At 29.0% G+C, this 12,813-nt stretch overlaps 1 protein-coding gene across 1 annotated transcript; it reads right to left on the reverse strand.

Annotated features, from left to right (window-relative positions):
• Nucleotides 1–864: 864 nt before the first annotated feature.
• LOC106439074 (protein JINGUBANG) lies at nt 865–2,811 on the reverse strand. Its single transcript, XM_013880425.3, has one exon. It carries the CDS (start codon nt 2,700–2,702, stop codon nt 1,299–1,301), a length of 1,404 nt encoding a protein of 467 aa, XP_013735879.2. The 5' UTR covers nt 2,703–2,811; the 3' UTR covers nt 865–1,298.
• Nucleotides 2,812–12,813: the final 10,002 nt, after the last annotated feature.

Below are 12,813 nucleotides of genomic sequence, written 5' to 3' on the forward strand. Positions count from 1 at the left end.
TTACGAAGCACATCATTTAACTTAACTTCCACGATGCTTGTTCCTAAGTTATTACGACCTAAGCCATATAGACTAAATATCGTCTCTTATTCCATTTAACAAACAGTTGTACTAATCTATTTTAAGCAAAAGAAACGCAGAAGTATTAACCCCAAACTATCGGAGCTCATGTTATCAACAATCCAAGCTGGTGTGGTCTTGGATTTATGTCATGCTAAGGTATATCCAAATTTTCTCTAATTGAAAACTTGGACCTATTGTTATCTATTTAATCTGTACATGTTTGGGATCAGTTTTGAGTTGGTGAAGTTAGTATTTGACACTCGTGTGTGTTCTGAAGAAAAGATGTGATGTTATTATTCAAAAAAAAAGATTTGATGTTTGCGAAAAGTGAGCAAAAAAAAAGAATTAGATTTAATGTATAATATCAGGGATGAAATTGTCGAATTTATTTGAGAGATATTCATCAAAACTGAGATTCCTTATATTTTTACAAGATTTTTTATCATACAAAAAATGCTAATAAATAAGAAGAATCAGATACAAATATGATACAAATGATTCTTGGATCATATATCTCATGATTTTTCTAATTAAAGGAGAAACCAACTGCTTGAACAATAAAATCCAGTCAGAACAAACAATAGATATTAGATATAGATGCATGAATCATATAAAAAGCTTATTAGTTAACTGTTGCGTTACGTATATTCATCGATCATCGATAATAAAATATCACAATTTACACAAAAGGGTCACCTCATTTTCAACAATCTGAACTAACATATCCACCTTACGTATCACAAAATCTCCAGTTGCAGTGTCATATTTACAGTTTCCAAAATAAAATAAAGAAAACAACCATAAAAATGAAAAGGTGGAATTCATTCAACAATGACAACCAACCATATACAAACATATGACCCAAAAAATATAATACAAGCCAGTTACATTTAATACGTTTAACAGATTTTTTTCTAATTTTTTAATTATAGCGGAATCTTTCTTTCCTTTCTTTCTCCACCTTCTTTCTTCTTCTGGTTACACACATTATTTAAATATGTACAAACTACATAGAAAGAATCTAGACAACAAAAGGGGACACGACTTTATCGAACTTTAGAAGAAAAGACAAATTTCACATGACGTGGCTGTTCACTTGTACCAAGATCTACCTATTTGCCTCCCAATCAATTTCCACTTTACGACAAAGAGCAACAATCACATGGGAATGGGCCGCGTAACATTCGATCACGCGCTTCACACCTTTACGCGCTGTTGACTTTAATGTTCAATAATTAAGACGCGTAGTCCGTCACGCGCCACACTTTCACCGATTTGTCTAAACTTCCACTGTACACTATCCACCGTTGATCTGCCTTATCACCGTCGTCGACATCGTCCTGTGCTTCTTCCACCGCCGTTAAACACTTAACAGGTCCGTCGTGATCCATCAAAACAGAAAGACACGTGTGAGATCCGTCGCCGTTTCTCCTCCAAAGGCAGATATTATTATCAGCTCCGCCGCTCAATAACAGACTCCCGGCGGAGGTGAGGCATAGCACCGCCATTCGATGACCGTGAATTGTCCCGCCGTGAGTCAAATATTTTTTCCGTTCCCAAAAGTTAACGGAACCGTCAGATGATCCGCAATAAACCACAGCGTCGTTTAAATTAACGGCTAACGCCGTTACGGCGCTCTCTTGTTTCATCAACACGTGTACCAAAACATGCTTCTTGGTCTCTTTCCCTTGGAGCTCACGTTTCCAAACTTTCAACGTTCCGTCGGCTGATCCGGTGAATACCAAATCGTCAAACCCGGCGACCACCGTGTTGACCGCGTCGTCGTGAGCCTCGATCGATTCTAGACATTTCGAATCTGATAGTCTCCAGACTTTTAGAGTCTTGTCCCACGAACCGGAGTATAGTAAACCGAGATCTTCGTTTACGGTAAGACACGACACGGCGTCGAAATGTCGGATCTTCAGTTTGTTTTTCTTGCGACGAGTTTCGACGTAGTTTTTCGGGTTTACCGATTTGGTGAGAAACTCTTTCAGAGTCGGTAAGCTTCCGACCCTTGAGTATCTCTCAGGGTTTCTCTTCGAGCCTCTCCAAACCCGGATTTTACCGTCTTGGTGACCGGTGAAAACCCGGTTATCTCCGGTTATCACAATCGCTTTAACAAACCCGCTTGTTGATTTAAACCCGGATAAATCTTTCAGATCTTTCCAGACCCGAACGTTCTTGGAATCGGATCCCGTGAAGAGGAGATCCCCTGAAGCAGCAAGAGAGTACACGTGTCCTTCTTGCCTCACGATCGTACCGACCAAACCGTTGTCGGGATCATCCTCGAAATCGCTGTTTCTGGTTTGGTAAATCCAAGGCGATTTGTGGTACGGAGAACAAGTTTGGTTCCAGGGTGACTGATTAGTAGAGGAAAACGCCGTCGTATTATCGTTGGGTGGATAGTAAGTTTGGTTCCATGGAGATAGTGGGTAGATTGGTGAATCGCTAGTTGAGGCGTTGCTTGGCCGCTGAGAATCGCTGTTGGTGCTAATCGCGTCTTTATTATCGTTGTGGTTGTGATCTCCGTCCGTGTGGTAAGCTTCGTCGCCGGTGGAGAGGGAATCCGATTTCAAGAAAGAGGCGAAAGTGAGCCTCCGGTAATGATCGTTGTGACTGTGGTTATCTTGAATAGCCATACTTTATCGAGATAACAAAAAAATGGAAAACTATTTGTGTTCGATAGAAAAGAAACTTCGATCTTTTTTGTTTGTTCGCGTGTGAATAGTGGTGTAACAATCTTCTAATTTTATGAAGAAGAAGATGGGTGGGGCGTTGGGGTATATATAGAGAATCGTATGTAGAAAGGTGTGAAAAATGAAGACGTGTAAGATCGACACGTGTTGGAAGTGAGTCGAAGACCGGGACACCGGTTGTGCCAGTTTAATTGGAGAGTATGCAGACAAAAACATAAATATTTAGACAAAATCATTAAAACGGTATTTTCTGTATAAAGTAAGATAGAAACTAATATATTTTGTTTGTTTGATAAATAAAGTGCTTAAATATGTAAAGTGGTGTTTGACCCAAAAAAAAAGTGATGTATATTTCTTTACAAGTTTACAAAAACAGTTCGTTATATCCGTATATTTTTCACGAAACACCTTATACGTCTGAAGTACTAATATTACCAAGTACATTTTTGTTGATCAAGCGTGAAGATATTTTCACCAGCAAGAGATGTGAATGTGTGAGATCACCTTTGCATAAATGTTTAATGTAATTTTGATTTTCAATTACCGAAAATAGTAAATTTAAAAAATGAGATAAGTTATGGTGAAAGTATAGCGGTATAAGACTATCTCCAATGGTTTACTCTATTTTCCACTTCAAAATAGAGTAACTTTATAATAGAGTTCAATTCTATTCTAATGGTGCTCTATTTTAGAGTGAAAATTAAAGTGATAAATAAAAAATAAATAAGTTACTCTATATTTGGAGTAAATCTATTTTTTTCTATTATAAAATGGAAAATAGAGTATATTGGAACATTTTTATTCTAAATTTTATTTTAAAGTGAAAAATAGAATGAGATTGAAGATGTTTAAGAAAGACGAAAACGTTATGTTTGGTATGCTATATAATAAATGCATTTATGGTTGGTGATTATAAAAACAGTACTACGATAAGAAACCACCAATCAGACTTGTATCAGTTGACAAAAAGATGGCTTTGTTTTATTTATTTTTTTGCTAAATGCTTTGTTTTATTTTCGGTTGGTTGGCCAATAAAATAAGACAAGGTATGTGCGTGGCTGTGCTGTTGGCTCCTCATCTTCACACGTTGCAGGCTTGCAGCATCATACTATATCATTACGTAATCGGGAACAAACACAGAAAAAGTATTTCTCGAAGCGTTAGAGAGAATTTGATTATAATATTTGATCTTAAGATTTGGTATTGGTCACGTTGTGAGAAGTTTTCTTCTAGATGCATGTTTGACTTTTCTTTTCTGTCTCCTTTGTAAAACAAGTTGAATTAGGTTTTTCTCTTGTTCAGTTTCAAACACGACTGAATTTTGAATAATTTTCCCGTTTTTGACGTAAATATGATATGTATTTTTGAAAAGAAAAAGGTGTATGTTGGATAAATCTGTGTTTATTTGGGACTTTGTTGGTAGTTGAAGACTTGAAGTCGATGGTCTATTTTATACTAGTTTGCAATATACATGTTCCCATTAGAAGGTTTGGAATTTAGGTAATTTAACTATGACAATAAATAATGGATTAACTTTTACTTAAACATAAGATTATATAGTTCATATTATTGTCAGTAGAGCCGGTCTTTAGAGCAAACAAAAAAGTTCATGTTTCCAGCTGTTTTAGATATTAAGAAATTTCGGCCAAAAAATTTGCAAACTATTACCTTTAATCAAGTGATGTGAGCTCATGAAAGTGGTCTTAGTATGGGCAAGTCGGGTTTGAAGGTTCTTTAAAAAAATTGATTATGCTCTGAAGGTTCTTAAATCTATATTTTCTTCTTTTAAAAAGTCGCCAAAAACAAACAAATATTGATTATGCTCTGAAATATATCTATTTTTCAAGTACAACTGTATATATAATTTATGAATTTCTGTTCCTCAACCAATTATGAAAATTGAAAATTAGGTAGATATGTATTAATAAAATGTTAATCCAGACGGAACAAAGCTTAGTATAAAACCTTAAAATATGTTAGTATTGTGTTTACCTCTAAACCCTCTTAATATATATATTATAAATTTTAAAATAGAAAATATTAAGAATTTTATGATTTGTTCACTTTTACATAAATATTAATTTATTATTTTATGATGTTCTGTAGAATTAAGTGGGATGAATGATGGACTGTAACTATAGACTATAATTAATATCTAATTTAGTTTGTAGATGTTGTTACTGTAGTTTTATGATTCCTAATCTGAAAATTTCAGCCTCCAAAAATATTGTTTTAGAAATAAAATAAAATGAAAAACTTACAAATCCATAGGTTCTATATATGATTAATTTAAACCTTACTGAAAAAACACATGATGTAAAAAATGTATATACGTGGGAGATTTTCTACTACCCAACTAATCACCAACACAAATATCTAAATTCATCAAATAGAATGGAAGATAACTTTTTTTTTTTTTTTTTGACAGCAAGAAAATTTACAGATTCATAAAGACTCCGTAAAGAATGGAAGATAACAAACCGAAGAAATTGATCAAAAAAAAAAAAAAAAAAAAAAAAAACCTGTCGGCCATGGGATAAAAGGACTATACACGTGTTGGACCACGATTCCTTGTATAAATACTTTAATCATCACATAACCAGGCTATTGTTACAAAGACAGATCGTAATTTACTAAACGATGTACAATCTACTTCGGGTACTTCTAGTTACCATCGTAGCTCGTAACCATTTTCCCTAAGACCATCCTTCATAAAAAATAAAAGATTTTTTTTCAATAGTATATCATTTTGAATAGAAAAAAATAATATATATATATGTACATATATATATAGTGTTTTCTCAAATTTTATAGAACAATATCCATAATCTCATTTTTATTTTACAGATTGAAATTTAAATCTTATATGGTTTTGTCTAATATTTAAAACATAAAATATTAGTATTTTATTTAATAAAAGTATTAATATTTTAATGAGGCAATTATAATTTATATAAATCAATTTTAATTCTATTAAAAACATGTATATAATATTCCATCTGTTTCAATATATCTGATGTTTTAAAGAAGTTTTGTTGTTTCATAATAGATGAAGTTTGCACAAATCTATGTAACTTTAACTTTATCAAAATCTGTGTAACCAATTAGATTTTTCTTATTTTTATTTATAATTAAATAAACTAATTTTATATTGTAATTTAGTGATGCTTTTGATAAAAAATAGTTTTTCTTAATTTTTGTGCATTGGAGTAAAACATCAAGTAATAAGAAACATAGTTTGATACGCACGTCCGTGCATATATTTTTCATCTCTTTTATAAATGTATTTGATATTATTACAAATGTTTTAAATATATAATTTTTATTTTAGTGTTATATATTGTGTAATTCTATAATATTATTGTTTAGATTTCTTATTTGGAATTATTAATATATATAATGATTTGTTTAATACATTTTTTTTAATATTAATTTTTTATTACTTACAAATATATTTTTAAATTAGGTACAATAAAATAACAATCTGAAATAAATTAGAGAACCTCTTTCAAAATATGTTTTTCTATTTAATCTATACATTTTGAATATAATACATTTTTAAAATTTATTTATATATATTATAGAAAATATATATCTTTAAGATCATTTATATATACATGTTGTGTTTAAAAAATATACTTTAACATTTATCATTTTAGCATTTACGGGATTTATAAGTAAGACATTATTTTGTTTAAATAATATAGCCATATTATTATAGAAAATTTTATACATAGTAGCATCTATCATAATATTTTAGTTTATTTTTTTGTTATAGGATATTTTTTTAATGTTATGATATTAATTTTTCCTTTTTAATTAAGATTTTAAAATATTAGATTATTTTAATTCTTACAACATATATAGTTTGTTTTTCGTGGTGCATTTTAAAAAATTATTCTTTATTATCTATGATTTTATCTTTTGTAAATTTTGAAATATTATCATTTTGAATTTAATATTGATTTTCAAAATTGAATATTTTTTTCAAAAAACCTTTTAAAAACTGCACAACTATTTTTTGAGTTTGGAAGATTACATGAATTTTAAATTTGTTGTTGTTACAACGTTAATACATTCTCTTATAAAAATATTTTAATGTTGGTAATATTTTCTAAATTTTCTCAACTGATTTCTTTTAAATTAAAATAAAAATAAATTTACAATTAAAAAACAATAAATTTATAATTAAAATTCCATTTGTCATTAATATTTCAAATGAATTATTAAAATTTTGGCATAGTTTTGAAATAGGATATAAACTAAAGGTTATTATATACTATTATATTTTTATATAAATTTTTTTTAAAAATATATTGTTGTCAATTTCAAAATAAATAAAAAGATAATATATAATTGTAGATATAAATTTTTTACTTATGTTAATAAATTTGTTATTGTATAAAAATATTATATAGTTTCTGAATTTTAACTCATTTTAATGATGAGTGATAATTTATTTAATAAAAAATTTTTTTTTTGTTAATTTACATATTTAATTCAAAATTACTTCTACTTTTAGATAATACAGAATATAATTATAAAATTTATAAAAAATAGTGTATAATTTTTATTTTCTTGTTGTAGAATAAAATTTTAATTAACACTGATTTATAATAATATTATATTATTAATTGCAAAATTAATTAATGTGCTATTTTATAAAATATGTATATTTTTAGTAAGATTTTGTTAGACTTTTTCTCAACAGATTTTGTTATAATGAAAAAATAAAAATCAAATTTATAGTTGGCTTATTATTAATGTAAATAATCAAATATGTCTTATTAACTTATTCTTTAAATGGTTCTACTATGACTTGTTAATATTAGATAGAAATAGAATCATAAATTAATAGGTTAGATTATAACTGGAAAACATCTATAAATTTTCAAAAATAAAAATATTATGAATCTAGAGGATGCCGGGCAGAGCTGGCCCATGGACCAGCCAAGGAAGCAATAGCTTCCGGCCACAAATGATCAATAATTTTCCTTGGTCTAGTGGCTGCGTCTGAAGGCTATAGTTCTCTACGCCCAACCTGGATTCAAATCCTCGGATAGGCTGCCTGTTTTTTAGACTTACTTCTGGTCTTGGATTCCTTAGGACCAGACGCCGGGTAGAAAGTAGCTGATGAGAGAGAGCCAGTCGAAACTGCTGTGAAAAGTCTATAGACAACCTCGCCAAAAATGCAACTCCTTCGGGCTCAACACGCCAACGACGGGAGCACAACACACATTAGTAGCTACTGGCTGACTCACATCTTTCGAGATAAAAAGTTTAGAGCAATACAAACATCATTAAGAAGAAATAGTAATACACTCGTATAAACTAACTCTGTCACACTCGCGTTTGATTTTGTGTTCAAGACAAAATAACCGTCTGATAAATATGTGTATGATAAATAAAATTAATAATGTACATGTTTTCATTTTGAAAAAGACTAATGAGCAGTCTTAAAATCGTAAATCGTTTCGTGTTATTCATCGGACCTCAAGGCCTCTATTTATATATACAAGATTCTCCTACAGCTATCGAGAATAGGAAAGTACATAAACCGTCATAAGATAATGATAAGCTAATTAGATAATTCTAAACTAAGTCGGATATGGATAATATCTCGTAATACCCCCCGCCCCTCCCCTAGTTGGAGCATACAAGTCTAGAATGCCCAACTTGTAGAGAAAGATTTTGAATTCCTTTCTCCCTAATGCCTTCGTGAGTATGTCAGCCAACTGATCCGCAGAAGAGACATGTAAGGTCGAGATCGTGCCATTGATGATGAAGTCGCGTATGAAATGACATTCAGATTCTATGTGTTTTGTTCGTTCGTGAAAGACTGGATTCACACTGAGATATAAGGCCGATTTGTTGTCACAGCGGAGAGTCATGGGCTTGCTATGAGGAATGCCAAAGTCACGTAACAGGCCCTTGATCCATAATAGTTCTTTGAGAACTTTAGTCATTGCATGGTACTCTGCTTCAGTCGAGGATAAGGACACCGTATCTTGTTTTTGTAGTTTCCATGAGATAACAGAACTTCCAGTCTGAACAATCCAACATGTTAGAGAACGTCGAGTTGTTGGACAGCCAGACCAGTCAGAGTCGGACTAGCCTATTACATGAGTCGGACAGGAAGCACATAACATTATGGCTTGACCAAGTGTGCCTTTCAAGTATCGGATGACATGGATAGCCGCGTCCCAGTGCTCTTGTCGTGGTTGCTGCATGAACTGCGTAAGAATGTAGATCGAATAAGACAGGTCTGGTCGAGTCGCAGCAAGGTATACCAGGCAGCCCAAAAGTCGTCGGTATCGGCCGGGATCAGGTAAGAGAGCACCATCAGCTGCGGAAAGATGATGTTTCTGATCAATTGGGAAACCGGATGGTTTGCATCCTAACATCCCCAATTCTGTTACAACCTCGGTGCAACACTTTCGTTGACACACATAGAAACCGGCAGGACTCCGAGTAACTTCGAGGCCTATAAAGTATTTCAGGAAGCCAAGATCTTTCATATAAAATCATGTGCATAGATAGTCTTTGAAATCTGAGGACGATGATGATGATGAGCAGGTTGTTTCTTTGATCGTAGTCCACGTCCCAACGTGTTATCGGTAGTTTCAGAACTACTTGTTTCAAGGGGTTGATCAGTTTCTGGCTGATCTATCACAGTGTCAGGTGTAGTAGTCAAAGTGATGTCGGTAGGCGTGTTGTTTGTGTTGCAAGATCAACAGCTGTCGGAGCAGGTGATGTATTTATCGGATGGCTATCGTCGATGACAACCATTGTAGGAGCAACTGTCGATGGTGTCGTATCAAGCGTTGGTGTTTTGTCCAATTAAGGGAAAACGTCTTCTTGGAACAACACGTCATGAGAGGTAAATACTACTTCTTTCTCAAGATCATAAAGCCGCCATCCTTTCTTGCCATACGGATATCCAAGGAACACACATTTCCTGCTCCGAGACGCAAATTTATCACCATGAGTCTCCAAGTTGTGTGCATAGCACAAATATTCGTAAACGCGGAGCTGCTCTAGGGATGGTGGGTGATCATATAGTAGTTCAAACGGTGTCTTTTCGTTTAAAAGCTTTGATGGAGTTCGGTTTATGAGGAAGCATGCGGTCAGTGCACATTCAGACCAAAACTCGATTGGTAATCCAGATTGGAATCGTAGAGCCCGAGCCACATTCAGGATATGATGATGTTTTCTTTCTACACATATGTTTTGCTGTGGTGTTGCGACACATGATGTTTCACATATGATACCGTTTTTGTGGAAAAACTTGGTAAAACACATGAATTCTGTACCATTGTCACTCCGGAGGATTTTAACTTCTCGATTGTATTGTCGTTTGACCAGTGCTATGAAATCGCAAAGTCGAAGTGAAACTTCTTTCTTGTCCGGAAGAAGATATAACCAAACTGTTCTTGAGTAGTCATCGACGATCGTTAGAAAACATACAATATAAGAAACAATAAATAATAAAGCCCTTTATAAAAAAACAATAAATAATAAGTAAATATACAAAAGAAAAAATGGAAAAACTACATTAAACATCTATCTGAAAATGTATACTTTTACATTTTAATTATTTCCAAATATTTTTATAAATGTATAATATAAAAATAAATAATAAGTAAATATACAATATAAGAAATAGAAATATTACATTCAACATTTTTCATAATATTAGCATTTAATATAAAAAAAATAAAATTAGAATAAGCAAATAAAAAAAATAAACAATAAGTAAATATACAATATAAAAAATATAAAAACTAAATTAAACATCTATCTAAAGATTTTACAATAAAATAAATAATCAGTAAATATACAATATAAAAATATAAATATTACATTAAACATTACATTAAACATTCATCATAATATTAGAATAAGTAAATATGCAATTTAAGAAAAAATAATAATAAGTAAATATGCAGCAGAAGAAATACAAATATTACGTTAAAATTTATCTTAATATTGTTATTTAATATAAAAGAAAAAATATTAGAATAAACAAATATAAAATATAATAAAAAACTAAAAAATAATTAAATGTACAATATTAGAATACGAATATTACATTAAATATCTAGCGTAATATTAGTATTAAGTAAATATACAATATAGAAGAAATAAAAAAACATATAATATAAGAAGTAGAAAAAAATATATTAACTATCTATCTGAAAAATATTAAATAAAATAAATAATAAGTAAATAATACATTAAAATATATTTTAGTATTACCATTAAATATAAAACAATAAGAATAGTTAGATAATTAACATTTGAAGATCAATATAATTCAGCTCGTAGCGCGGATTAATCCCTCTTCGAAAAAAAAACACGTGCCATGACTACTATTATAATCTTATTAATTTAAATCATATTTTCATACTACATTTATTACCATATATAGATTAAATCATACGAAAATATAATTAAATATACATTTGAATATGTAAATATATAATATACAAATTATATATAAAATAATAAGTAAAACACAATTTAAAAATATATATAATATACAAAAATAATATTAATCTGTAAATACATAATAAAAAATATAAAAAATATATTAAGCATTAAAAATTTATCTTAAAATGTAAATACAGAATTAAAAAAAAAATTGAAAAGGTATATTAAACCTTAAACATCTATCTTAAAATGTAAAATATTGATATTAATTAAACATATAATATACTAAAATAATATTAATAAGTAAATACATAATATAAAAAATGAAAAAAATACATTAAGCACTAAACATCTATCTTAAATTGTAAATAAAAAAATAAGGAATAAAAATATTACATTAGACATCTAAATATACATTTAAATATGTAATTATATAATATAAAAAAAAGTAATAATAAGTACGTACATACGAAAATATAAGTAAATATACATTTAAATGCATAAATATATAATATACAAATTATATGTACAATAATAAGTAAATACACAATTTTAATAAGTAAACACATAATATAAAAATATAAAAGTACATTAAGCTTTAAAAATTTATCTTAAAATGTAAATACACAACTAAAAAATAGAAAAAGTACATGAAGCCTTAAACATTTATCTTAAAATGTAAAATATATATATGATGTAAATATATAATATACAAAAATAATATTGATAAGTAAATACATAATATAAAAATAGAAAAAATACGTTAAACATTAAACATCTATCTTAAAATGTAAATAAAAATAAATAAAAAATGGAAATACTACATTAGACATAATTCTTAAAATGTTAAAATTAATTACATGTAAATATGCATTTAAATATGTAAATATATAATATACAAAAACTAATAATAATTAAGTACACAATTTAAAAAATGAAAATACTACATTAAAAAGTAATATACAATATAGAAAATGTAAATACTACATTAGTCAAAGTAAAGTTGGTATAAATTAATCTATCAATAATAGGAATCCAAAATAATGTTAAAGAATTATCTTTTAATTGTAAACATTGCATTAGTTTTTTTTAATGAAATTGTTAAATTTATAAGAACTTATCATTCTATAATTAATTATCTATTTTCATATTGAAAACTAAGTATTTTCCGTAGACCGTCCACATAAATATAAAAATCTATTTTTCAAAAGAACCCATGTGGTATTAAAAATAGATAATAAATAAATATAAAAAATAAAAATAATAAGTTAATATATAAATCAGAAACAGAAATATTACATAAAACTTCTATCGTAATATTATCATTTGATTTCAGGAAAATAAAAATATATAATAAGTAAATATTCAATATAAGAAATATAAATATTACATTAAATCTATCTTAATATTATTATTTAATAAAAAAAAATAAGAATAAGTAAATATACAATATAAGAAAAGTAAACAATAAATAAATATACAATATAAGAAATATAAATATTATAATAAACATCTAGCGTAATATTAAAATTAGTAAATATACAATATTTAAAATTTTTACGGAGTCTATATGAGTCTGTAAATGTTCTTGCTGTCAAAAAAAAAATACAATATTGAAACA

This window comes from Brassica napus, chromosome A8 (assembly GCF_020379485.1).
Source record: "Brassica napus cultivar Da-Ae chromosome A8, Da-Ae, whole genome shotgun sequence".
NCBI classification, from domain to species: Eukaryota; Viridiplantae; Streptophyta; class Magnoliopsida; order Brassicales; family Brassicaceae; genus Brassica; species Brassica napus.

Excerpts from the sequence above, each read along its gene's own strand:
- LOC106439074 (XM_013880425.3), bottom strand. The coding sequence starts at position 2,702 with ATGGCTATTCAAGATAACCACAGTCACAACGATCATTACCGGAGGCTC.